The sequence below is a fragment of the Dama dama genome, chromosome 5 (genome assembly GCF_033118175.1).
Source record: "Dama dama isolate Ldn47 chromosome 5, ASM3311817v1, whole genome shotgun sequence".
NCBI lineage: Eukaryota > Metazoa > Chordata > Mammalia > Artiodactyla > Cervidae > Dama > Dama dama.
In genome coordinates this window covers 121,557,357-121,584,229 of record NC_083685.1, presented here as the reverse complement: position 1 = coordinate 121,584,229, position 26,873 = coordinate 121,557,357, and the positions used below count along the sequence as shown (strand labels likewise).

The following is a 26,873-nucleotide window of genomic DNA, read 5'->3' as shown; positions in this document are numbered from 1 at the left end:
CGGGGGCAGGAGTGGCAGTTGAGCCAGAAGGTGCTCCCAGGACTGGAGCGTGTCACCCACTATGACCCAGCCTTGGGAAGGCTTCCAGCGAGTCCCTGTCAACAGGGCATCCACGGAGACCTGGGGATCTGGAGCTCCCAGAGTTTGAGCTGCAATCTGGAGAGGCAACCCCCCGCCCCCGGCCCCAACCCTTGGTGACTATACTGTATAATACCAGACAGCACACCAGGGTGTAATTGGCTAAAAATAGAAGTCAATATTCCATGAGCCCAAGTTTTTTGGTCACTGTCTCCTTTGAGCCAACTAATCCAGGCCATTAACTCCAATCAAAGGAGTGCATTTAGGGTCATTATTCAGGGCTGGTGTATTTATTTCTCATCTGTTTTTGAACCTTCAGGCTCAGGCTCGATTTGTATTAAGATGGATATTTTATAAGAAATTTGTGGGGAAACACAAGATTTTATAAATGTGCTCCACTCTTCTTTATGAAGTAGAAGGTTAAGAAATCCTGTTTGGGGGTTAAGAAGCAGTTTCCTTCCCCATTGAGGCAGAACTGAGCCAACCAAGTCTTCTTTCCCCATGTCCCAGCCTTTTCCAGAAGTTATTTCAGCCAGCACCTGCCATCCTGGTCTGCTCCCATTCCCTCTGTGCCCGGCACACAAGGGTTGGCCCTTCCTCCTAGAACTGAGGGAAAGCAAAAGAGGGGATGCCTCTGCTAGTCTGTGATCGTTGGTCACCTGAACTGTGTCATTTTGAGAGAGAAATGGGGGGTGCCATGGAGAATCATGTTTAGGCAAGAAGTGTCCCGGGTGCTCTGGGACTGATGGGCACCTTATCTGTGATAATTTCCTTCTCTGTTTGATCAACTGAATTGATTATTTTCTGAAATAATGAGTTTATGGTTTTTATTGAACCTAGGCTCATTCTAAAAAGTTTAATCAATTAAAAAAAAACGATTTCCTAAAATTCTACCACCACAAATAGCATCAGTGAACAGCATTCCAGAATCTACCTGCTCTCTTTCTGTGTCTCTTTCTTGTTTCTCTGTTTCTGTCTCTCTGTCTCTTTGTATTTCTCTCTCTCCATCTTTCTCTTTTTCTTTCTCTCCCACACATTCGAGTGCGCATATGTGTGTGTGCGTGCACACACACACACACACACACACACACACACACACACACACACCCCAAATGAGAGAAGGATGGACAGATTAGATGGATGGATGAACTAAAATATAGATTGAGGGAGTGCTAGAGAGACAGACACACTGACATCATTCCATAAACATGAGATCATGTTACACATTTTTTTAATGTGGACCATTTTTAAAGTGTCTGTTGAATTTGTTACAATATTGCTTCTGTTTTATATTTTGGTTTTTTGGCCAGGAGGCATTTGGAATCTTAGCTTCCTGACCAGGAATTGAACCTGAACCTATTGCATTAGAAGGCAAAATCCTAACCACTGAACCACTAGGGAAGTCCCCACCTGTTTTCAAAGCAAGATTGTAACTTTACTTACGTTTAAGATTATGATTGAATTGCTAAATGCAGTATAAACGTTTCCAAGAACCATTACTTCTTTAAAAATTCCCACTAAAGTTAAGAGATCATGAAAACCATGACGAGGTAGAGACTTTATAAAATCTACATGCTTCCGTTGAGATGTGGTTCTGTCACTGACAGTCCTGAGCCCCTGGGCACCACTTCATCCATTTGGGGGCTCATCTAATATTCCAACATTTCTCAAAACTTTGGGGAGAAACTTGTTTACCTTTCCATTGTTTGTATTTTGCGGCTGCGGATTTTTGTTGTTGTTGTTCTTGTTTGTTTGTTTACATTTTTTGACTCATTTTGCGAGGCTCTCAAAGAGAGACTCTGTGAGTTTCTTCATTCAGCACCTTTCCCATTTGGACTGGTTCTATGTGTGGACTCTGACCCGGAGCCTTTGCACTGGACATGGTGAGAGCTGCAGCACTCACGAGGTTGTCATCTGAGAAGCCGCAAGGGGAAGCCCTTGCCTAGGCACCTTGGCACCCGTGTACCACAGGGGTTGACTGAGGGGAACAGGATACTGGACTAACCCAGTGTAGGGGTGGAATGGGGGGGCTTCCCAGGTGGCACTGGTGGTAAAGAATCTGCCAATGCTGCCAGTGCAGGAGATGCAAGAGACACAGCTTTAATCTCTGGGTCAGGAAGATTCCCTGGAGGAGGGCATGGCAACCCGCTCCAGTATTCTTGCCTGGGAAATCCCATGGACAGAGCAGCCTGTTGGGCTACAGACCATGGGGTCACAATGAGTTGGACATGACTAAAGCAACTAAACATGCACACACAGGGGTGGAACGGAGGAAGCCGGCAGGAAACACAAACCGGCTGAGGGCAGAAGCACTCAGCCCTATCGGGGCCTCCGGGGCAGGGGATGGGAGCTTGGCTGGGGGCGCAGGGCTGTCAGGTGCCTCAGGCCCAGCCTCCTTTGGCCAAGCACTGGGGCCGGGCACCTGATGTATTATTGCTGCCACACCTGGTTTCCAGAAGGACAGGCAGGGCCTGAGAAAACAAAGACTATTGCCTTCTGAGGCAGGGCTGGATGGGGCTAGGAAGGACTGCTCCTGGAGTTTATCCTCTGTCCTGGGTCCTTGAGTGGTTGAACAGTTAGAAGCCTGTCCTGGCCCCAAGTCACCAGTCTGGCAGCCATGGAGAAGGTGCATCTCATTTGGCCCTCCATCTCTTGACAAGCCCACCCACCTCTAGGTGCCAAGAAGTGAATGCTTATTCCCCCAGCAACATCTAAAAGAGAACCTTACAGAAGGGCTTTGATCATCACAAGAGAATCACTTGTTTGAGATAGGAATTTAGGCATAAATTACATAATGAGGGCTTGGAGACCCCTTGATCATGCAAATCAGGGCCAGCTTCATGGATGTAACCTGTTCCTAGGACCCTGTGCTTGGTCTAATGCTCTGCTGTCACTGTCTAGAACTTCTGGAAACTTTTTAAACTAGGGGCCCATATTTTCATTTTGTACTGGGCTCTGTGGATTGCACAGCTGGTCCTGATGCAAGGTAGGTCATCCTGATTTGAAGAGCCACACCAAAGAGATGCAGACTTCTACTGGGTAGAGATCCCAGGAGCTCGCGAGCCTTCCATTCAAGTGTGTAGTTGACTGCTTGGACATGGCCGGGCACTCCAGGACTTGAGCCAGTTTCCAAATTCCCTTTGTGCGTGTGTATTTGTTTCCCAAGGCTGCCATAATAAATTACCACACCGCATGGCTTAAAATGACAGAAATGTATTTGCCCTGAGTTCTGAAGACCAGAAATCCAAAATCCAGGTGCCAGCAGGTCCAGACTCCATCTGAAGGTCTCAGGGAGAATCTGCTCAATGCCTTTTTCTGAGCCTTGGGTGTTGCTCGCAATCCTTGGTGACCCTTGGCTTCTATGCGCATTGCTCTGATCTCTGCCTTGGTTGTCACATGACTTCTCCCTGTAAGTCTGTCTCTGGATCGCTTCTCTTCTTATATGGTCACTAAGTCATAAGGGATTCAAGGCCCCACCCTGATAACTTTATCTTGATCACATCTGCCATGATTTCCAAATAAAACCACTTTCACAGGTACTGGAAGTGAGGACTTCAACATATAAAACCCTGATTCATGGACACAGTTCAACCTATAAAACCCTGATTCCTAAGCATCCATCAACTGTTCCCTGAAGAAACCAGGAATGAACCACCTAAGGGCAGGACTCCTATTCTTGGCTTGCTCCCTCTTCTTCCTCAACCAGTGAGATCCCCGCGCCCCTTTCCCACCCACAACTGTCGGCATATCCCTCCTTCTGAGTACAAGACCTAGGGGAAGGGTATCAGTGGAGTCAGGCCCCCTGGTGACAAAAACACACTGTGTGACTATTGCACCTGCGCACTCTCCTTGGTCTCCTAGGGTTCAAAGCTCGCCTTCCTTCTACAAGCCTGCTTCCAAGCCCCAAGGAAGCTTTTATAGCTCCTGAGCAAATGGTAGGGATCAAAGATCTGTCGAATTGTTTCCTGGAACAGTTTGCTTTTCTCCCCCCTTGCATTAGTCTTTGGTGCCGAAACTCGAGTTTCTGTGCAAGTCATGTGACTTGAGATAGATATGAGATCATCTTAGCACGGGTTTTCAGGCTTTTCTCGCCCAGGCCCGTCCTGCCAGCACCACATCTGGCCTCAGAGGGGACCCGGGATCCCATCCCACCGCGAGGAGTGCCTGCAAAAACGAATGTGAGCAGTTTTTGGTGAGTCCTCGCTAAAGACGGGGCCCCTCGTGTGGACTGTAGGGGGCTGTCCATGGGGATAGGACCATCCAGTGACCATCTCCTTGTTTTCTTAGTTTACAAGGGTTGATTTGCTCTGGTTTTCAAGCATTTTTCATGTATAGACCTCTTCAAGAGGTATTTGAGGGATTACCCTGGTGGCCCAGTGGTTAAGACTCTGAGTTTCCAAGCAGGGGGGCAGGTTCAATCCCTGGTCGAGAAACTAAGATCCCACATGTCGTGTGGTACAGCCAAAAGCTTTTTTTAAAATACAGGTATTTGACTCCAGCTGCTCCACCTTGCCATTCCAAATGGAAAGAACCAAATCATAGGAACTCTCAGGTCTGAGAGAAACTCTCCCACCTGTGCCCAAGGTTACAGTCACTGTGGCACTATGTGTGTTGGACAAAAAGGCAAAACAACCTAAGGTCCATCCACAGGAGCACCGACTGTGGTTTCTTAGTATAACTGAATTCAGTACACAGTTTAAAAATATATCAAGCTGCATGTATCCATTTGCTAAACCTCAAAAAACAGGCTGAGGGACTTTCTTGGCTATCCAGTGGTTAAGACTTGGGCTATCACTGCCATGGACCCAGATCTGATCCCTGATGGGGGAACTAAGATCCCACAAGCCATGTGGTGTGGCAAAAATAAACAACAAAAAAATAAACAGACTGAGTATAGAGCCATGCCCAGCACCACACTGTTTATGGGGTTCCCGGGGGCACATGGCAAGATGCCCTGTGTTATTTTAGACACACTCATACGCAGCACATGGTCCAGAAGTTACCTGCAGGAAGAGAGTGAGGGACAGGACCTGGAGACAACAGAACTGGGCTGTCTCTAACTGTGTGTCCTTAAAAAGGAGACCAGGTACAAAGTGTTAAGATGGGTTGAATCTGTGTGACTGGTGTATGGATATTTTAGATCATTTGCAGGACTTTTTTAAGATGCTTAAAACAGGCCGCAGGTTAAAAGCATCTTAGAGTATTTAGATGGATCAGTGGGCTAGTGACTTTGTGCCAGGGCTGGAGGGAGGAGAGGGGCTCGGGTGGGGGCACTCCTGTGGAGGTGACTCATTACAAAGCCAAGTCTGGGGTGGGTTCTGTGGCTGGCAGTCTGGGCAGGAGGTCCTCTGAGGTCCTCTTAACACAAGGTCTTGTGCTTGGATGCGATTGTCTCTCCCCTTTCCCCAATCACCCTTTCATGAGATATTAACCTCACAGATATACTGTCTATTTATGCACATCTGTGCTTTATATGGGCTTCCCAGGTGGCGCTGGTGGTAAAGAACCTGCCTGTCAGAGCAAGAGACGTAAGAGACCTGGGTTCGATCCCTGGGTCAGGAAGATCCCCTGTAGGAGGAAACGGCAACCCACTCCAGTACACAGAAGAGTAAGAATTTTTGCTCAAGAATCAGTTTTTGACCCCTTGGGGGCTCTGTCACACCTGTTAAGAATTCATGTTCTAGATCCATCTGATTTGTTTTATTTTTTCAATGAGACAGATTTTTATTTTATTTTTTATTTATTTGGCTGCACCAGGTGTTAGCTGTAGCATGCAGCGTCTTTAGTTGTGGCATGTGGGATCTAGTCCCCTGACCAGGGATTGAACCTGGGCCCCCTGCATTGGGAGCACAGAGTCTTAACCACTGAACCGCCAGGGAAACCCCCATCCATCTAGTTTGTAATGTCACCCTCATTCAGTACACCCATTCTCCAGGCCAGGGGCAGCTTCCTGAGATTTAAAGGCAAATCCAGGCTCCTGAATCCAAAAGAAACCCTGTTCTGCTTGCTCTGCTCCTGGTTGAGGAATTGACTTGATATCAACAATAAGGATGGACAGGATCCTCCTGCTGGTCATAGGACACCCGGGCCGGAGCAGGTGTCATGACCTCTCTGAATTGGTCATTTCCTCTCTACTGCTGACTTGGGGAAGAGGCTTTCGATGGAAAGACCTCCTGGACAGGAAGCTGTGTTTCTCTGACCCCAGCCCTCCGTGGCCACCCTTCCCATCCAGAGTGCTGAGGCTGGGCCATGGCGGAGCTGTGCCGCACGGATTCCTCGCTGACCTCCCTGGACGAGGAGGTGCTGTGGGAGATGATGGAGGACCACCGCTGCAGGATCGTACGCAGCATCTGCCCCAGCCGTCTCACTCCCTACCTGCGCCAGGCCAAGGTGCTGGACCAGCTGGACGAGGAAGAGGTGCTGCACAGCCCCAGGTTCAACAACTCAGCCATGAGAGTCGGTGAGGACCTGTGTCCCAGCCCACTGCAGAGCCAGCTCAGCGCAGGTGGCACTGGGAAAGCCCCTGTGAGGGGAGGGAGCGCAGGACCTTGAGGTGACCTGAGGTCAAGCCATGGGACTGGGTTAGTGCCCCAGAAATGCCACCACAAATGACCACAAACTGGGTGGCTTAAAACTGCAGAAATATCTTCTTTCACACTGTGGAGGCCAAAAGCCTGAAATTAAGGTGTCAGAAGGGCTGAACTCCTCTGAAGGCAAAACTTTTTGCCTTTTTCTGCTTCTGGTGGCCCCAGCATCCTTGGTTTGTGACTACATCACTCCAATCTCTGCTTCTATCATCACATGGCCTTCTTTCTGTCTTCTCCTCTTCTGTCTCTTATAAGAACATTTGTGATTGGATTTAAGGCCTACCTGTATAACTCAGGAGGACCTCCTCTTGAGATCCTTACCTTAATTACATCTGCAAAGCCTTTTCCGAACAAGGTCCCATTGGCAGCTTCTGAGTGGACATAACTTTGGGGGCCACAACTCAACCCACTCCAGATGTCTTTGGAGCTGATTCTGATTGTCTGACTAGCTGTGTTTATTCATTCAAAAACAGGAAAGCTTCATCATATGAAGTTGTTAGGAGAATGGAATGAGTTACTCTTTATCAGATACTCATCTCAAAGCCTGGGCCTTCAAAAACAGGCAGAAAGTGGTAGCTGTCAATATGATACTATTTGTGCCTGTTGCCTTATGACCATTACATAGGGGAGAAATTAATTCAAGCTACTAATTCAAGCTGAGAGTGATGGGATCTAGGTGGGCTTGGAAGGCCCGAGCCTCTCTGGGACTGGACCCTGGGGGCACTGCTATTTGCTTATTTCCTCCCACCTGCTTTGTATATGTGTGTCTGCATGTGTCCACAACACACCTGGGAGAGGTCTGGAGAGCAACGATTATCCTTTTGAGTCTTTTATTCTCAACTCTTAGCACTTGGGTTGTAGCAGTTCCTCAATAAATATCAGCCTGACCCCTTTCGAGTCGGACCACCATCATGGAAGTAGTAAATCGACCCTGGAAAACTGCTTTGACCTCCTGATTCCTAGATGTGCAAGGATGACCCCCTCCCCGCCCCGCCGCGATCCTGCTATACTCTGCTTCCTTCATGGGAAGCCTACCCAGTACCTGGCTAGCTAAGACTGTTCTCTCTCCCAAGGGTACTTGTTGGATTTGCTAAAGACTCGAGGCAAGAATGGGGCCATTGCCTTGCTGGAGAGCCTGAAGTTCCACAACCCTGATGTCTACACCCTGGTCACCGGGCTGCAGCCCAGCGTGGACTTCACAAACTTCAGTGGTGAGATCTGGTGATATAACCAGGAGTGAGGCGGTGTCCCTCCTTGACTGTAGGCTGTTCCAAACTGGGCAGACATTCCTGTCCCCGTGCTCCAACCAACCCACCAGACTGTGGGGGGTGAGGAGACCCCCACACATTAACCCTAGTCGGGGTGGATAGGCAGAGCCCATGACCTTGGGTTATGAATGAAAAGCTTTGTCCCTAACTATCCAGCACCAAGAGCAGACCCCTCACAGGGGGTGGAACCTGCATCTGAGAGGCGCAGGCAAAGAGGAAGTGTGTCCTTTCCTAGAAAACCTTTACCTTGAGGTGCTTGAGGCAGAAGGGAACAGGTTCCCACTCGGTCCTGCCCAGTCCTGCCCAGCTCTGACTCTTGGGAGGGGCCGACGGCAGGAAAAAGGAGAGGAGCTGTTAAGTAAAGATTTATACCAGCCAGGTGGGAGATGAGGTCTTGTTCATTAACTGAGTCATTTTAGACTTCTCTGGAGGAGCTGTTGAGAGATTTAGGTATTTGAAGGGGCAGGGCGACATCACTCAAAACTGTGGTTTAGAAAGTGTCTCAGCCTATTTGTCATCACAGCCCCTATTTATGGGATTCAGGGTTCTGTTATACAGATTCATGTTCTTTGTTATGTTTTCCTTAGGATGACATGAGAATGAACATCGAGCAAGGTTCAGCTGATGATGGCAGGGGATGGGGAGTTAGGTTTAAACAGCCAGGTCCTACAGGGAAGCCAAGAATGGGGACAAAAATCACCTGTCATGCTATTTATTTAACCGAAATATCTAGTCCTGTTGAGCCTGGAAGCATTTAAGGTGACCCATAGATTAGTGTGGGGGCCCTGCTTGAGAGTGTGGGCTCAGGAAGCAAGACCCTGCAGGATGAGGAGCCCCTGGCCTACCTGCCCCATCCTGCAGGGCTCATGGAGACGTCCAAGCTGACCGAGTGCCTGGCCGGGGCCATCGGGAGCCTGCAGGAGGAGCTGAGCCAGGAGAAGGGGCAGAAGGAGGCGCTGCTGCGGCAGTGCCAGCAGCTGCAGGAGCGCCTGGACCAGGCCGAGGCCCGCGCTGAGGGCCTGCGTCAGCTGGAGGCCGACCACAGCCGCATGAAACGCGAGGTCAGCGCTCACTTCCACGAGGTGCTGAAGCTCAAGGACGAGATGCTGAGTCTCTCGCTGCACTACAGCAATGCACTGCAGGAGAAGGAGCTGGCCACCACGCGCTGCCGTGGCCTGCAGGAAGAGGTAACAGCTTGGGGCGCCCGTCCTGACCTGCTGCTCCCCACCCTGGGCCTTTGCACTTGCTGGCCTGTCTCCTGGAACCCCTACTCCCACTCCCTGCAACACCCCTGCAGGAAACTTCTCCTCTACCAGGGTCCCCCTGAATAGGCTATGTGGCCTCAAGTCCACCCTGCCTTGCAATCGCCTGGTCTGTGAAGTGCCCACCATGGGGAGCCCTCCTCCCTGTCCTATCTCTGGGGGCCTGTCTGGCTATTCTGGGTGTGGACGGAATAGTGGACCCATCTAGCCCTGCTCCCCTCTGACTTGTCAGTAACCAGGGGGACAGTGGACTTCTATTGGCTCCTCCTTTGTCTTTCTCAGCTGGTCCTGGATTCAGATGAGAGAATAGGAATGTTACTAGTGAAGCCCCCTCAGATCCCAACAGTCTTTTACTCATATTTCTGTTGGGGATAATTATTGTATCTTCTTATTGATCTACAAGAGTTCTTTATGGAGGATAGTCATGCCTTGTCATTTTGGCATTTGCTTTTAACTATGGCATTGTTTGATTTTAGTTTTCTAAATTTTATTTAGAAAGAATTTTGAATTTACCCAATAATATACAAATAAAAATACAAATAACATCCACATAACCTTTTCTTTATCACTGTGCTCTCTTTCTCTCCCCACACGTACACACACTTTTTCCTGAACCACTTGAGTTGAACACATCATGGCCCTTTACCCCCAAACATTTCGATGTATATTTCCTAAAAATAGGATATTCTCTTATATAATTGTGGTGCAGTTGTCAACTTCATAAAATTACAGTGATATAATCCATATATATATATATATATATATATATATATATATATAATATATAACAGATAATAACTGTATGTGTTACAGTTTTATAGTTGACCTAAAGTACATTCTTTATGGTATTTTCCCTCCAGTCCAGGATCAGGTATTGTACCAAAAGAGCCAAAGTACTCTTTATTGCTCCCTGCAACTGGTAAGCAATCTGGGGTATGGGAGAGGTGTTTTGAGGCCAGCAAGCACCCCAGCTTCATGTTGACACCTCCCCCTGGACTTAGCCTGACCAGTGATTCTTGCCCGAGCACATCTTTACTCTGGTGGCTGCAAAATGATAAGCCCCATCTCCAGTGCTCCCCCTGGTGACCAGTTGGCCCTCAGCATCCTGACCGTGAGAGGGTGCCTTTCCTTTCCCCACTTGTGCATCTGTTATTGGCACAGATGCCTGTATTCCTATTTCCAATAATCTGTAACATATTATTGTCTTTAGTTTGGTGCTGAAAGTGTCCTAGATTTGGCAGTGGGAACCCCTTCAATATGTTGTGTTCTGGGACATGACATGAGGTCGAGTTTTCTTAGCACTGACTTTCTTTGCATCATCACAAGATATTCCAGGATCATCTCATACCCAGCCCACCTCAGCTCCAAAGTCAACCATTTCTTCAAGGGGCCCCAGTTCCTTTTAATGACCAAGATCTGGGCTCTAGGTGTGCTCATTGCTACTGGGGTATCTTTGCTCCTCAGCCATTTTAGCAGAGAGGACTAGGAAACATGCACATAGATACATAAGTATACATACACCTACAAATATGCATAGGCACATATGCATGCAAGTATGCATATACACATACATGCACATGTTTTAGAAATCATGAGTTCACACCCAAACCTCTAATTCCAGTAGATCCCCCGGGGTTTCTTCTTGCTGCCCCCTACTTCATCTGACATGTTTAGCAGAATGTGGAAAGCCAGAGAAGCAGGGCCATGCTGGAGGAGGCTTACTGGCCATTCATCCCTGGCTGCACTGGCTGTCAGATCCAAGAGCCAATGGCAAGGGCTCCTTTCTCTGTTCCCGGGGACCCCAGCTCAGTAATTTAACCCCTACACCTCACCAGTAAGATAAAGCTAAAATGCTTTTATCATCCCACAGGGACTATTCGTTAGGTAAAACCCTTTCATGGATTTTGAAATCTTGGGAGAGGGACCTTTTTGAGTATGAAAAGCATCATCATTAAGGAGAAAGGCTGAGGACCACACCTGGCTCCTGGTCTAGTGGAGAAACAGCAGTGACCTTCTCCTTCTCCATTTCCTCCCTGGCAGCTGTATCTGATGAAGCAAGAGCTGCAGCGAGAGAAGATGTCTTCTTCCTGTGAGCGGGAATTTCGAGAGCGGTCCCTGAAGATGGCCAGTGACCTGGAGCCTGGAGACGAGGAGCTGAGCCGCCTGAAGGAGGAGAATGAGAGGCTCCGCTCCCTGACCTTCAGCCTGGTGGGTCCTGATGCCCCCAAGGTTCAACTTCCTGCCCTGGTCTCCCCTCAAGGCTCAGCTTCCTTCCCTGTGGCCATCTGGTAGTGTCACTGGCCTTGGCCTGTGGCTTCCAGACTGTGGGATTTCTGACAAGTGGTTCCACTGAGGTGTGGCTAAGGTCTCGGTGAGATGAAACCTAATGACTCATCCTCACCACCCCTTCTCACGTCTCTCCTTCCCCTTCTTTCCAGACCCCATATTCTGGCAAAATTGAAAGCTATTGCACACGTATTCAAAAGTCTTAGCTTGTTTGCTGCTGCTATGTTGTTTTGGAGTAAATTGATTATAATTGATGTGATTAGCTTTAAGGTTGTGAAAGTGGGGGAAACTTTCTGCCTGCAAAATATTCTGCCATCCCGCTCAGGCAGGCACGGGGGAGTGGGGAACTGTAGGATGCAGAGAAGTTCGTGTCACCAGCACCCTGAAATTATGCAAATCATCTGTCTCTCCTCTCCAGTCCCTTTTGATCAATAAATATCTATTTTTTGAACTAGTCCTTCAATAGACATTCACAGGGTGTGGGTCCCCCGGCCTGAACTGTGCCATTGTTCATAAAAGTGAGCGTGAAGAGGGGACGCCTCACCCCTTGATATTCACTCTCCTGGAAGCCTCTGCCATTGGATCTATTGAGGCAGCAGGCTGAAACTGCCTAGAAGAAGGAGGTGCTATACTACCCTCAGAGGCTTTCAGCTTCCTGTACTTTGTCTCCTAGCCACGCTCACGTGGAGCTGAAATGCATGTTCCGCATTTTGATTGCTGACCTTGCCTTTTTTCCTGCCTGATGTGCAGTAATAAAGCTAAATCCATCCCCACACCTGGACTCCAAGCTTCCCGCCTCCTGTCCTGGGGACGAGATGATGGGGATGTTTCCCCGGGGCCTTCGGGAAGGTCAGGGTCCCTGGGCTGACCTCTCTTTGTACCAGGCGGAGAAGGACATTCTGGAGCAGAATCTGGACGAGGCCCTGGAGAGCAGGCAGGAGCTGGTGGACCGCATCCACTCTCTGAGGGAGCGGGCAGTGGCTGCTGAGAGACAGCGAAAGCAGGTGACGCTGTTGGGCCGTGTTTAGGGGCCGGGCTGCCTGGATGAGGAAGCAGATTCTTTAATCCATACTGAGCTTAAAACCAACTTTGCCCAAGAAATGCATTGGCCTATTCACTTATTCCTTTGTCAAACTAGACTGGGCACCAACTCAGAATCCAATGCTAAAGGCCACGTCCACTTTGTGGGGTGATGAGAAAATGGATCAGGCAAACAAGCAATTAAAACACAGAGCAAAAAAAAAAAAAAAAAAAACACAGAGCAATTTCCAGTGCATGGGGGCCCCAGGGTGAGAGCCAGGGATTTATTTAGTTGCTGTAAAAGGCAAGGAGAGGATGAGAGAAAGGAGACAGTGGAAGAGAATGAGGTGGGCAGAGGGAAAATAGGTATGCCTTTGGGGACATGGAATAAACAAAACACAATTTGACATGCAGGACCCATGCATATTTTGATGACCACATTAAAATATAATCAACACAGCAACTCTAGATGCACCTAAAATCTAGCACTTAAAAAATGAGTGTCAATTCACCTTATTTCCTCTCGAGAACCACCTCCCTCACCCCAAGGCTCCCCCACCCCCATCCTCAGCCCTACCCTCGGAGTCACTGACCTCTGTGGGCCATGTTTGTCCCCCTCCATCCAGTACTGGGAAGAGAAGGAGCAGACCCTGCTCCAGTTCCAGAAGACCAAGGTGGACTGTGAAATCTACAAGGAGAAGATGAACGCCCTGCAGAGCCAAGTGGCCGAGCTGCAGAAGGAGCGAGACCAGGTACCCGGGAGGAGTGAGGGGCCAGCCGGGGTGCCGGGCTGAGGGGCTCCGAGGACCGAAGGTGCAGTCCGTGAGGGGTCTCAGGAGGGTCGGGAAGGCCACTCTGGGTGTGGCTTATTGCTGGCTAGCCAGGTCACCTGACCTCAATGGCAGCAGGTTCCAGACTTGGGGTCTCTCTCCTTGGTCCCCGGGATGTTTCTCAACTCCCTGCCACAGTTACCTGCTGCCATGCCCGCTGCACATCATCTTCCCTCCTTTCATTTCTAGCAGGAGGTGTTTGTGTGAACCCCTTTCTTGGCTGTTATTGAAACGGCTTACTTTTACATGAATCATAAATGGTGGTAAGCCACAGAATGAGCTGTGTGTGCTACACACCAGGGGAGTCCAGGGCTTTCTCTGGCTGGACTCCTGCGACACAGCCTCTTTATCCTCTGGGCATCGATCCTTTCTGTTTCCCATCTTGGCTCCCAGGCCTACTCGGCGAGGGATGGAGCCCAGATGGAGATTTCTCAGAACCTGACTGAGAAGGACGCCCTCCGCAGGAAGGTGTTTGAGCTGACGGACCAGGTTTGCGAGCTGCGCCAGCAGGTGCAGCGGCTGCAGGCGCAGGCCGAGTCATCACCAGGGGTGAGCGCTGCTGGGGGGAATATGCAGGGTGTCGGGGCAGACCTGAGCCAGCCACGCAGGCCCACTGGCACCATCGGATTCAGCTCTGTCCACGACGCTGGCTCCTGTGAGCAGACTGTGTCATGTGATCAAAGGTTGACGGTGCCCAGTTGGGCAGGCTGAGTCTGTTTCTGCATCCCTTTTTATGCTAATACTATGCAAGTTATAGAAGGGTTAGCTTGGTGGAAGGTTCTGGAACCTGGACTGTGTGGCGCTCAATGAAGAAAGCAAGCATACGAAGCTGTGCAGGTAGTCACTTGGTCTAGTGGGTGACGTCTTCCTGGGAAGCTTGCAAGTAAACTACCTGAGAGCTGAGTGATAGAAACCAAGGAAGCTGCATTCTTAAAGAACTAAAATTACTGTAAAACCTCTAATTATGGTCTCGCCAGCAGTTCCAGCTCCAGACACCCTGGTGTCTCTTCACCTCTTCAGAGGTGCCCAGGGACACCTGGGAGGCACAGCCAGACCCTCACCTCCCTAAGCAGGGGTCCCAGCCCTTCTTCCCTCCCCTACTCAGCGCCACATCAAATATGTTTTAAAAAATATATGTATGCATGGAAAAGAGACTGACAGACAGACAGCAAATGCTTGCTGCTCTATTTCTGAGTGTGGGAGGATGGGTCAATTTTACTTTCATCTCTAACTGGACTATTCCTCCCCACCAATATATACATATAGTATCTATTATTTGTATAACCAGGAGAGAATAACATGTATTATCCAAAGGGGATAAAATGCAGTCACCAAGTTGGTTGCTGCATGTCCCATTGGTGGCCAGCTCCCACAGTGCCAGGTGTCCCAGGTTGGGAGAAGGGGACATAAATGTTTTGCCTTGAAGCCCAGGAAAGGAAACCACTCAGGAAACTGGAGATACAGGGGTTGTGACTTGGTAGAAACTCCAAGAGCAACCTAGGATATTCCCTAAATTAACCAGCCTGTCTGGGTCTTTGGCAGCCCAAGCAGGAGGCGGGGGTCAGGGAGCCCTGTCTGAAGGGGAAGCAGCGGCTGGTGCGCATGTTTGCCCTCTGCCCGCGGGACGACAGTGACGGCAGCTCCTCTGAGGTACGGCCAGTGCCTCCACCACTGCTGGGGCCAGACCAGACCTCGTCTATCGGGACAGACGAGGGTCTGGCATGTAGGAGATGCTTAAAGATGCTAAAGAAATGCTTACCAAGTGAACAGGGGAGCTACACCTGGATCTACACATTTCACCTGCATCCCCCAGTTCCACGCTCTGCATCTTGCATGTTTCCACCCCGTCAGCACATGACCCTCCCTAGCCAGTAACTTAGCCTCTCTGGCCTCAGTTGCTTTATATGTAAAGTGGGGCAGTATGTGTGCTCAGATGCTCAGTCACATCTGACTCTTTGTGACCGCCATGGACTGTAGCCCACCAGACTCCTCTGTCTATGGGATTCTCCAGGCAAGAATACTGGAATGGGTTGCCATTTCCTTCTCCAGGGGATCTTCCCGACCCAGGGATCAAACCTGGGTCTGCATTGGCAGGCAAATTACTTACCACTAGCACCACCTGGGACACCCCAAAGTGGGACAATGCTACCCACCAGATAGATTTATCATTAAGAACTAAAGGATACAGGTGACTTCCTTGGTGGTCCAGTGGTTAAGATTCTGCATTTCCACTACAGGGGGGCGTGGACTCAATCCCTAGTCAGGGACTAAGATCCCATATGTGGAAGGGTGGCCAAAAGCTTAAAAAAGAAAGAACTAAGCAACGTAAAATCTAGAAGTAGCTAATAGAATACCCAACACATAGTAGGTGCTCAATTAATGTGGCTTGGCTCTTTGCTCCTCTCTCCCCTCCTCTTGCCTCCTCTACCCTGTCAGTGGGAGGCTGTGGCTTATTATCATTACACTCTACACAGTAGAGGCAGCAGGGGCAGGGTCCTGAGGGATCCCCATGAGAGCCCCGTGGTGACTTCTGCTGTGTCCTCCCCCAGTCTCAGCTCTGGTCTGACCTGAGCGCCACGTCCAGCCGAGAGCTGGTGGACAGCTTCCGCTCCAGCAGCCCTGCGCCTCCCAGCCAGCAATCCCTATGCAAGCGGGCCACAGAGGGCTTCTGGGAAGACTCCTGGCCTTCCAGGTAGAGTGGGGCTGGGGACAGGGTCAGGTGGCTCCACTGCCCTTAGCTCCCTGGGACATTGACTTCCATCTTCTTATGCTTTGTAGCAGCTGCCCAGAAATCCTGGAAGTGGATCAGGGAGGTTCCCTGGGTGCTAAGAAGAGCAATGCAGACTTGGATTTTGAGATTGTAGACCGGGCAGGTGAGTGTACCCCCAAACCTCTGCAGCCACCCCACCAGCCCTGGCTGGGCTGGCAGAGACAGGAAGGAAAAGACGGGGATCTTCAGGGAGGCAGGTGAGACACCCCAGGGGAGGGGCAGAGAGGAGTGAACCTGACTGCTGCCCTGACCTGAGCCTCTGGGAAAATCCAGACAGCCTGGCAGTTCAAACCAGTGTCCAGATGTGCTGTATTTACTGAGTGTCCTTTTGTTTTCACCTCGAGGCTAAAGGAGTTGCGTTCACCTCCACGTCCAGCTCAGCATAAAGTTCAGATATCTCCAGACACACACGTCCTCTCTCTGTCCCTCCCTGCTCTGACCACGGACACTCGGGCCTCCCAGTAATACTAGAGGGCAGCCGGCTTCCATCCTCACTGCTCCTAGCTGAGGTGCCTACTGGGAACATTTCTGCCGCATGCTGGCACCTGAGACATTCCCATTTCTCCTGTGGCTTATTCCTCATATTTGTCACTTAACTGGTCCTGTCTCCTTCTCAAGGCACAGGCCCCTCAAGGACAGCCTCCTTACCTTGCCCCCCGACCCGGTCTTGGGCCTTGCACAGAGCAGGAGCTTAGCATCTCGTCTGAATTTCACCTCACGGCCACCAGGGAGTGCGTGTATCCCCACGCTGTCGCCTGGCAGCCCCTTTAGGACTGATGGCCTCGGGCTTTCTGTGACCAGAAACCTTGCCTCTTACAAATTCATTGCCATTTTTATTTATAACGGAGGCTCCACCCCAGATATAACCAACCTGGATGTGAGATCACAAACAGGATGAGTCAATGCTCTTTTTTTCCCTTCTGTCATGATTGTGCATCAAGTCCTGGTTTATTTACTTTTGACCTCAAATACATTGAGAGTGTATAATTTCACTTGGCTTTGAATGTGAGCATGAATGTATGTTTATCTGTGAGCTGGGCACAGGTTGTCTGCAACTGGCGACCACTAGCTGTCTGAGAGCCCTCTGGTTCTCTGAGTAGCTCAGGAGGCGAGAAGGGCAACCTTACCTGCAGGGAGGCTGACACCTGGGCTGGGGGCAGCCCATCTGCCTCACAGGCTACTAAAATATAGGCCTTGGGGAGACTCTGAGGACATCTAGCCCTGCAGATTGCCAACTCAGAGTCCTGCTGTGGCCAGCTGGGCAGCAGGGTGACCCGGGAGACAGGAGGCAGCCGATGAACAGTGCCAGTGGTGGCTGCCGCACAGAAATACAGGCCCAGAGTTATGCTAGATTTGATTTCTCAAGTGAAGACAGAAATCCAGATTCCAGATTCCCTATTTTGTAAAATGCTAGCAACTCAAACACTGCAAAAGGACACAATGTAGATTAAACCCTGACAAATGCAGCTCCCCACCAGCCTCTGCTATTTTAGCGGAGGTGAATCAAGGTTCTGGGCATCAAGGAAGGGAGGGGCAAGAGAAGGTTCAGCTTCAGCAAAACACACAACAAACAGGGGGGTGCCTGCGGCAGGGGCAAGGGTGACACTGAGGTTGCGCGGGTGAGCCAAAACTCCTTCAGAAGTGGGGTGACCTTGAGGGCTGGCCCAGCTCCATACCTGAGCCACTGGCTTCCTTCTAGACCTCCCTGAATCTGAGAACAGCCTGCTGCCATCTTCTGGGGACCTCTATCTCTCCACCAGGTGAGCAGAGGGCTGGGGCCAGCAGGTGGCAGAGCAGTGTGTCCTCACTGTCAGCCTGTTTGAGGCCTGGGAAGAATTCTAGAATGCTGGGACTAGAGGGGACCCAAGGGGAGACCCAAGCTCCTGCTCTAGGACGCCTGAGCTCCGGCCCCTCCCTTCCTGCAGCTGCTTCCCAGTGAGGCGGAGGCCGGCCCGCAAGATCCTGAGCCAGGTCACGGCGCTGGCCTTCCAGGGGGGTGCGCTGCTGGAGCAGATAAGCGTTATTGGCGGGAACCTCACGGGCATCTTCATTCATCGGGTCACCCCGGGCTCTGTGGCAGATGAGATGGCTTTGCGCCCCGGCACCCAGATTGTCATGGTGAGTGTGGCACCAGCCCCTCAAGCCCCCAGCATCCTCTTGAGAGTGGGGTCAGCGTGAGGGGCAGGTAACCCAGGCAGCCATGGATTCAACTTGACAAAAATGGATTATTGGATTGGTCCATACTCTTTTCTTGGGCTGACATAAAACAGAGTAACACAATGATTAGAGAGTCCTGGTGACTCTCATCAAAACCCTGCGCCCTTCTCCACCCTGACATCCTTGAACTCGAGGGTGACCTACAAACTGTTGAAGGCTGGACTATGCACCAGCTGAGCGGGCTTTGGGGATGAAGCAATCTTGGCCCTAGAATCTTCTGATAGAGATTACATAAGATTCTGATGTGGGCTTTTTTTTTTTTAATTGTAATAATCTTACTGATACTTCATGTGTATGTATTAAAGTATACATAATAAAATTCACCATTTTAACCCTTGGGGACATTAAAAAAATTTTTTTACTATAAAATATCCATTAAACTGCAGAAAACAAAAATGTACAACCTAATTATTATTAAGTGAACACATGGACAGGGAGGTCACTTTGATGTTACCTAAAAGCATCACTGATTCAATGGACATGAACTTGGGCAAACTCCGGGAGACGGTAAGGGATACCAAAGCCCAGCGTGCTGTAGTCCATAGGGTAACAAAGAGTCAGACACGACTTGGCAACTGAACAGCAGCAACAACAAAAGCAGAATTATTAAGCATCAGGCCTTTTAAGATTAGCAAGAAATTTGAAAAACAGGCATCACCAGTTCCTCCCAGGGCAGGGGGGTGTAGGGGGGATGTAGGGCTGAGAAGGGGAGGGAGGGGCTGCACCCTCAATCAGGATTCCATGGACCCCACGGCTTCTCCCCACTGTCCATGGGCTGAGCTGAGTTCTCCTCTGTCTCGAATGATCACACACAGAGCTCCTGACGTAAGCATCAGCCCACCCAACACAAAAGCCCTTCGTCACACTTCTGACAGTCCTGGTGAGATTTGCAATTGTCAGCTCACATTGTGGTTAAAGCAACAGATCCCCTTTATGAGACAGTCCTAATACTTGAATGGGGCCAGTTCCATTCTAACAGCATTGAAAATATCTCTGTTTTTCTCATTATAAACATGTCTATTCTCCTAAACCAAAACAACACCGGGAACAAATGAGTGGATAAGAGCCCTGTGGATTTCACAGCTGGGGAAGGGGTGACATGAGGGGTGCCCTGGCATCTGGTGGGTGGAGGTCAGAGAAGGTGCAAAACATCCTGCAGGGCCCAGGACGGCCCCAAACATCAATAGTCCCAAGCTGAGGACTCTGTTCCAGAATGCTCTAGAATGGAGCATGTTGGAGACCGGAAACTTGGCACCCAGTGGCAATCTAAGTACCTGATCCGGGGTGGGAATGTGTTTAGCTTGGAGACCCTGCATCAGGGTGTCCTGACACAGGGCTCTGATGGGGGCGGATGGGTGTCTGGGAAGCAGTGAGTCTCCTGCAGGGCACATGCCTGCACTCAGACCGCAGCTGCAAAAGCCTGGTCAACAGAAGTAACCCTCATGATCTTCCATCAGGTGGATTACGAGGCAACCGAGCCCTCGTCCAAGGCTGTCCTGGAGGGCATGACCCTGGAGCGGGCCATCGGACTTCTCCGGAGGGTGAATGGCTTCTGCTGTCTGTCAGTGAAGGTCAACATGGAGGGTACACACTCCCCTATCCACTCCACCCTCCCCGAGAGGCCACCGACGCCAACACTCCTAGCCCACTGCAGAGCCAGGCTGTGCCCCAAGTCCACAGTGGCCCCCAAAGCAGAACCATCCTCACAGGGCATCACGGCTCTGGGCTTACCTGTCCCCATGTCCTCTTTGATCAGGTTATAAGAAGCTGGTCCAGGACCTGGAGGCCAAAGTGGCCACGTCAGGAGACTCCTTCTACATCCGGGTCAATCTGGCCCTGGAGGGGCGGGCGGAGGGAGAGCTTCAGGTGCGCTGCAACGACATCCTGCACGTCACAGACACCCTGTTCCAGGGCAGCAGCTGCTGGCACGCCCACCGCGTTGGCCCCTACAGCACCAAGGGCACGGAGCATGGCACCATCCCCAACTACACACGGTGAGCAGTCGTCCTGGGCTCCCACCCCCGAGAGAGAGCCCGTGGACCTGCCCGGGGGAGGGAGGGGACACTGCCTGGTCTTGCTTAGCCAGGAGGTCCCCTCCTGCCCAGGAGAAACAGCCTTCCCGAGGCTCCCTTCACTGCCCAGGGATATGAGGTGGGGCACCTCCAAGAAGTGGAATCTCCAATGTGCGACCCACCAGGTTCACTGCTTAGATGGGCTTCCTTTGTGAAAAGGGATGGACCTGAGTCCTAGAGCATTCTAGGGTATGTGGGACCAGTTTCTCATCCTCAGCACGGTGGACGTTTGGGGTTGGCTCATCGTTTGTCACTGGGGGCCGTCCTGGGCACTTTGGAATGCTGACCAGCATCTCAGCCTCCACACACTGGATGCAAGTAGTGCCCCTGGCCCCCTGCCAGTGGTGACAACCTAAAATCTTTCCAGACATTGCCAGTGTCCCCTGGGGGAAGGTGACCCATCATGCAGGTGTGTCCAGGACTGTCGGAAAGCCCCATGTCCTGGGGAACCCCCTCAGTCCCGGGCCAACTGGGACAGTCAGTCACCCTCCCTGGGGTGAGCAACAGTACCCCTGCTCAGAATCACGTTCTATAATAGGTCAACCATAAGCAGGGTGTCTCGTCCGGCTGATCTCAAGCCTCACTGCAAATTCTGCCACGTGAAGATCAGACTCAGCAGATGCAGGGAGAGGCCTGAGACCCTGCATTTCCAGGCCCTCTCTGGGTGATGCCAGGCTGAAATCCTCAGGCCACACTGGGACTAGTGAGGTCCTGGAGTGGTGGCCTCCACCCCGCTCAGACTGTGTTGCCTGGACCCTCCCTCAGAACAATTCAGTTAGCATCTCCAGGGGTGGGCTGGGGCTCTGCAGGTGTTTAAGAACCCCAGGGGACTACAGGGCTGCTGGGGTGAAGGACCGTGGTGGGGGCAGGGGGGTGTCCCAGAGCACTGTGCAGGGGCCCACCTCTCCCGTCCAGCCCTCCCTGCAGCTGGGCTGGGGTCGTTCTCCCCCTCACAGGGCTCAGCAGCTGCTCATCGCCCTCCTCCAGGACATGGCTCATCAGAGCACCATGACCCGCAAGGTGAGGTGGGGCGCTCACCCGGTCAGTCCAGGTCCTAGACATGGGGTCCCACTCAGGTGGGCTCTGCCTCTCCCCCCGCTGGCCTTCTTCTCTCCCAACTCACATCATCCTGAGGGAGGGGCCCAGTCAACCCCTCCTTCCACCCCCAAAATCATAGCCCTACCTGGGGTGGACTGGAAAACTGTGGGCACTGACTGAGGGTCCCATGTGGAGAGAGTAGGCTGCTGACCTGAGGTGGGGTGACTTGGTATGTCTCTTACTGCACCATCCAAACCTTCACTTGGGTCTGCGTACTGCCTAGCCTGCAAGATCTATTGTGTGCAGATATATCATGTATGCTCCCTGCCTCTTACTTCCAGGTTACCCCATTTGCCCTCCATGGGCACCCCATTCTTATTCTCCACTGAGGCTGGGCACCATTAAGTTGCCCCGACATAGAACACTCAGCTGCCCCTGAGCAAGGCACTTGGGCAGCCCCCGGGATTGTGGCAGGGCTAGGCTGGGAGGGCCCTACTCTTCCTTCCTGCCTCCCACTCCCTGCCCTCCCTAAGGAGGGCTAAGCCTGAGGACCTTCTTTGGCCACCCCTCATCTCCCATCCCCTGTCATGGGGCCTGGGCCTCCTGACTGTTCAGTGGGCACAGCCTGGGGCCAGAGATCACCCTGGATTTGGCGGAGGCAGGCCCCCAGTACTGTATGACGTTCCTTCTACCTCATCCAGCAGCCTTCTGGGGGAGCCCAGAAGTTGGTCCGCATTGTCAGTATGGACAGAACCAAGGCCAGCCCTCTGTGGTCAAGCTTTGAAGGAAGCCAGTCGGACCCGAGCCGGGTAGAAGGTGAGGCAGGTGGGGCTGGTGGAGGGTCTTCAGGGGCCGCAGTGGTTGGGCAGCTTGGTCAGGATAACACCATTCATCTAGGCCAGAATCTGTTTTAAGAATCATAATTGATGTCTATGTGCCCTTCTGGAAAACAGTTGGTATACACCCTTAGTGACCTTTAACTGATGCTCCTACTTCTGTAATCTACCCCAATGAGATGGTCCGAAACCACTGGTACAGTCATCTGAACAGCAGTCCTTCTAAATAGTAAAGTCTAAACACTCTCCAAATGCCCAGCACTCCACAAACCAATGGGCCCTCAGACGGCTGCCGTTTTTAAAAGCCCCAGGGAATATAGTGGCTGGGGTGGGGGGCAGTGGCTGTGACAGAGGACAGCACAGCACAGATCCCTGTGCAGGTAAAACTGTGACGAGATAAGCAGAAGTTAATTTAGAGAAAGGTAAATTGTTCTGAGTTTATTTTCTTCTTGAAAAGTGCTTTGAGTGCCTGTGTCCTTAGTCACTTCAGTCGTGTCTGACTCTTTGCGACTCTATGGCCCCCAGGCTCCTCTGTCCATGGGATTCTCCAGGCAAGGAAAACTGGAGTGGGTTGCCATGCCCTCTTCCAGGGGATCCTCCCAACCCAACCCGCATCTAATATTACCGAAATGACCAGGAGAGGAGATCAGGGATCAGGGAGGGAGGGAAGGACTGGGATCATGTGTCCCTGAGGATGAGGCTAAGGAAGAAGACACTGGGAGCTTCCAGACTGTTTGGGAGGATAAACTCAGGTTTTCTATCTTCCCTGTGAACCAAACGGGGAAAAGAGTTTAAGCTGCAGTCTATAAAGGTGATCCTAGAGAAGCAGGACACCTAATCAGCAAGTACAAAGAGACCAGCCAGGACAGGTGTGGAGGCCGTGGTGCGTCATGCAGGAGCCCAGTGTGCCCGTGTTACTGCAGGGGCCAGGCTGCAGCAGCGAGCAAAACAGACAGGCCGTCCTGGGGGCGGGGGCTGCTGCAGCCCGGCGCCCGGCCCACTCACGGCCCCTTCCTCCCACAGACCCCTCCACTGTGTGCTTTTGGACCGAGAGCTGCTTCACCCTGGTGCCCTACACCCTGGTGCACCCCCACAGGCCCAGCCGGCCCCGGCCCGTGCTCTTCGTGCCCAGGGTGGTCGGGAAGATCCTGATTGAGAAGCTGTGCCTCTTCCAAGGGTTTAAGAAATGCCCAGCAGGTACGCTCTCACCTGGGAGTCCCACCTAACTGTCAGGTGGCGGGGCGAGGCCTTGGCAGAACGCTGTATCTGCTTTCAAGTGGGTGGATGACAGAAGAGTGGTCCTGGAGCTGCCTAAACAAAGGACCACAAACCAGGGGGCTTAAAACAGCAGAGATACATTCTCTTAGTGTTCTGAAGGCTGGAAGTCTGAAGTTGTCTCCACAGCCTGCCCTTTCTCCAAAGGCTGCGGTGGGGGGCATCCTTCCTGCCTCTCCCTGCTCTGGTGGCTGATGGTGGCTTGTGACTATAACACTCCGATCTCTGCCTCCTCATCTGTGTGTCCCTCTGCCTTCACATTACTTTCTTACGAGGAGCCAGTCATTGGATTTCAGACCACCCTACTCCAGTACAACCTCCTCTTAACTAACAGCATCTATAAAGATCTTATTTCCAAATAAGGTGAAAATCTGAGGTTTCAGATGAACATGGATTTGGGATGCGAGAGGGGTGGGGCAAAGCGCAGTCCTGCTGGCAGCTTGGTTTGTACTCCATGGGGTCATACAACCAAAGGGCTCCATCCACCTGCCCAAAGCCACTCAATGTAGAGCCATGGAGATGAACTGGCCAGTGGGAATCCTGGGTCCCCGTGGCCCTGCTCTGCAGGAGAGGTGGCTCAGCTGGCTGGAGGGTAGGTGTTGGCTCCTTGGCACTTTCCTCCATCCACCATTCCTGGTTGGTGACTGCCCCGGAGAGTCAGGCTACAACATGAGGGTGAACAGGGCCCTGTCCTTCTCTCCTGGAGTTCACAGAGGGGACAGAGGGGAGCAAGTGTGGTCCACGCAGTTCCTGCAGTGAGCACCTACTGTGTGCCAGGCTCTGTGCAGAGGGTTACAGGCCCCGGGTGTCTAGTCTGTGCCTCTGGAGACAGACACCTAAACACGTGGCAGGCTGACTTGTCTAAGCTCAAGTGGCCCAGAGGGGAATTCTTTGGAGAGGGGTAGGAGTGAGGGTGGGGATGACAGGCAGGAGTTTGTGAGCAGAACAAGGCAGTCCAGGCTGAGAAGCAGAATGTGCCAAGTACTGAGGTAGGACGGGGAGGAGGCAGTGGGTGCCTGGAAGTGCTGCAGGCTAAGGGATGGGATCAGGCCTGATCTTTGAATGCCTGTTTTGAAAGCAGAGTAGAAGACAGACTGGAGAAGCTAAAGACCACTGGAACCCTCAGGGCCAGAGGGAAAGCAAAGCCACAGCAGGGAAGAGAGGGTAGTTCCAAGAGCTGTCTGCAGGGTCTGGTGGTGCTCCGGAGGGTGGAAGCTAGCAGGATGACACATGCGGTTCTCACTTGGGAGAGTGGGTACTATTCAGGAAGAAGGGAAAAGTAGGGGTGTGTTCTAACATGTTTATACAGGGCAGGAGTTCTCAGCCTGGGCATGACATTCGGGGTCCTTCTCTGTTGTGGGCTGTCCTGTACATCGCAGATGGGTAACATACCCGGGCCTCAACCCACTCGATGCCAGGAGCAGAGCCCCGCCCCCAAAGCTGTGACAGTCAGAAATGTCTCCAGACATTGCCAAGTGTCCCTTGGGGGAGAAATTGCCCCTGGTTGAGAATGACTGATTTAAGGGCTTGAAGGGATTTCTGGGTGTAAGAAGTTGCATATGTAAGTTTGGGGCTTGGGAAGCGATGGTAAAGGGGTTTATCTACATCTGTCCATCCTTCCTTCTTTCCCTCCATCCTTCCTTCCACCCAACCTTCCATCCATCCACCCACATCCTGGCATTGACTGGACACCCACTGTGTCTGAGTTCAGGGTGAATGTGCAGGGCACAGGCTCCTCCAAGCAGAGAGAGCAGGGTCAGGTTTATAAAGAGGAAACCCTAGCAAGAGCTAGGAAACCCTAGAGCTCACAGGGGTCTGCGGGGGTGGGGGGTGTTCAGCACGGGTTCTTGAGGGAGCAGCTGGGTGTGTGACATCCCCATCAACTGTCACCTTCAGAGTACTTGAGCCAGGAAGAGTATGACACCTCCAGCCAGAGAGGGGACATCATCCAGGAGAGAGAGGCATCCGGTGGCCTCTACTGTGTCACCCGCAGAGCAGTCGAGTCCCTCATGGGAAAGGTAAGGGGTGGGGTGGGGGCTGGGAGGAACTCCATCTCCAGAGGAGGGCGGGGGGAGAAGGCAGGAAGGGCCAACCTCCAGGGCCCCCTGGAGCACCCGGGATTGGTGCCTAGCTCATCTCTGGCTCCATCACAGAAAGATCAAACCGTTTCTGCCATGTGGGGTCCACGTGACCTTGATCAAGACTTAACTTCCCCGAACCTGTTTCCTCGACACAGATGTTTAATAAACATTTGTTAAGCGAATGAATAAAATGGAGATAATACTCCATGTTTTAAGGCTTAGACAAATATATGAAAAGCTCACTGAGAATGATAAAATTTTCTGTTGATACAAAGCAGTTAGGAACAGCTGTGAACCAGAGGCACAATGGCCCCGTCTCCTTCTAACCTCCAAAGAGGCTGATGGAGCCACCGCCTCCTAGGGTTTGAGCTCCACACAAAGCCTCCCTCAATCCCAGTGGCCTGATTTCTAGATCAGAGGTAAAAAGTCAAATGGAAAAAAAAAAAAAAGTCAAATGGATAGAAACTTTTAAAACTGTACAGCAAGCATGCTCATATACAAAGGGGCATTCCCATATTCTTTCCCCCATCTCCTTTGCAAACTTCAGTCCTACCCACACCCTTCTCTCCATGTCTTCCCTGAGTGTGGGCTCCCCTCATGTCCTCTGAGGCTGAGGCTCACTTCTCTCCCCACTCCCCGCAGAACACCCACGCCCTCCTGGACATCCAACTGGACAGTGTCTGTGTCCTGCACAGGATGGAGATCTTCCCCATCATTATCCATGTCTCCGTCAATGAGAAGATGGCAAAGAAATTCAAGTAGGTGAACCCCTGGGGGCTGGTGGTGGTGTCTGAACGGGCACTGGAACTCCCCGTGAGGCCCATGGTGAACATATCTGGAGCCTGTGTCGGGGATTCCAGGATCTCACCCTGTGCCAGCCCCTGAGTGTCACAGGGCAGTTCCCCCACAATATCCAGGACAAAGGTCCTGCAGCCAGCCCCCAGGAGCAACCCAGAGGACAGTAAGGTGAGACCCTAGAACCATACGTTGGCCAAGGCCACATGTTTCCTGGGGTACAGTTAACAGTCCAACAATGTCAGGTGAGGACAGAGACTGAAAAACACTCCTTGGTTCATAACTGGGACAAACCCAGACGTCCTGCTGCTCCCTTTGTACTTTCAGAACTGAAGTTGTAAACTAGACCACCTTCGGTTAGTGCAACATCATCTAGGGCCCCAGTTGTATTTTCTTCATGAGGCATTAGGTTACCTTCAATCAGGCCATCCGTGTCTAGGGTATCTAGACAGCTGTTG

At 51.5% G+C, this 26,873-nt stretch overlaps 1 protein-coding gene across 13 annotated transcripts in view; it reads left to right on the top strand.

Annotated features, from left to right (window-relative positions):
- The window catches only part of CARD14 (caspase recruitment domain family member 14), a 29,235-nt gene that overhangs the window by 1,961 nt on the left and 401 nt on the right, over positions 1–26,873 (top strand). Inside the window, exons 3-23 of one of the 13 annotated variants that reach the window (XM_061144593.1) lie at positions 4,175–4,270; positions 5,565–5,686; positions 6,311–6,538; positions 7,739–7,876; positions 8,795–9,120; positions 11,236–11,403; positions 12,366–12,485; positions 13,128–13,253; positions 13,725–13,880; positions 14,874–14,981; positions 15,881–16,023; positions 16,110–16,204; positions 17,801–17,861; positions 18,027–18,219; positions 19,776–19,902; positions 20,075–20,312; positions 21,347–21,410; positions 22,130–22,244; positions 23,288–23,461; positions 25,436–25,557; positions 26,263–26,378. In XM_061144593.1, coding sequence (XP_061000576.1) covers positions 6,328–6,538; positions 7,739–7,876; positions 8,795–9,120; positions 11,236–11,403; positions 12,366–12,485; positions 13,128–13,253; positions 13,725–13,880; positions 14,874–14,981; positions 15,881–16,023; positions 16,110–16,204; positions 17,801–17,861; positions 18,027–18,219; positions 19,776–19,902; positions 20,075–20,312; positions 21,347–21,410; positions 22,130–22,244; positions 23,288–23,461; positions 25,436–25,557; positions 26,263–26,378 — 2,801 coding nt within the window. In that variant the 5' untranslated portion in view covers positions 4,175–4,270; positions 5,565–5,686; positions 6,311–6,327. Of the gene's footprint in view, positions 1–4,048; positions 4,271–5,145; positions 5,165–5,564; positions 5,687–6,283; positions 6,539–7,738; positions 7,877–8,794; positions 9,121–11,235; positions 11,404–12,365; positions 12,486–13,127; positions 13,254–13,724; positions 13,881–14,873; positions 14,982–15,880; positions 16,024–16,109; positions 16,205–17,800; positions 17,862–18,026; positions 18,220–19,775; positions 19,903–20,074; positions 20,313–21,346; positions 21,411–22,129; positions 22,245–23,287; positions 23,462–25,435; positions 25,558–26,262; positions 26,379–26,873 lie in introns of those variants that run through there. The other 12 variants (XM_061144603.1, XM_061144602.1, XM_061144601.1 and 9 more) reach the window with 12 other exon arrangements.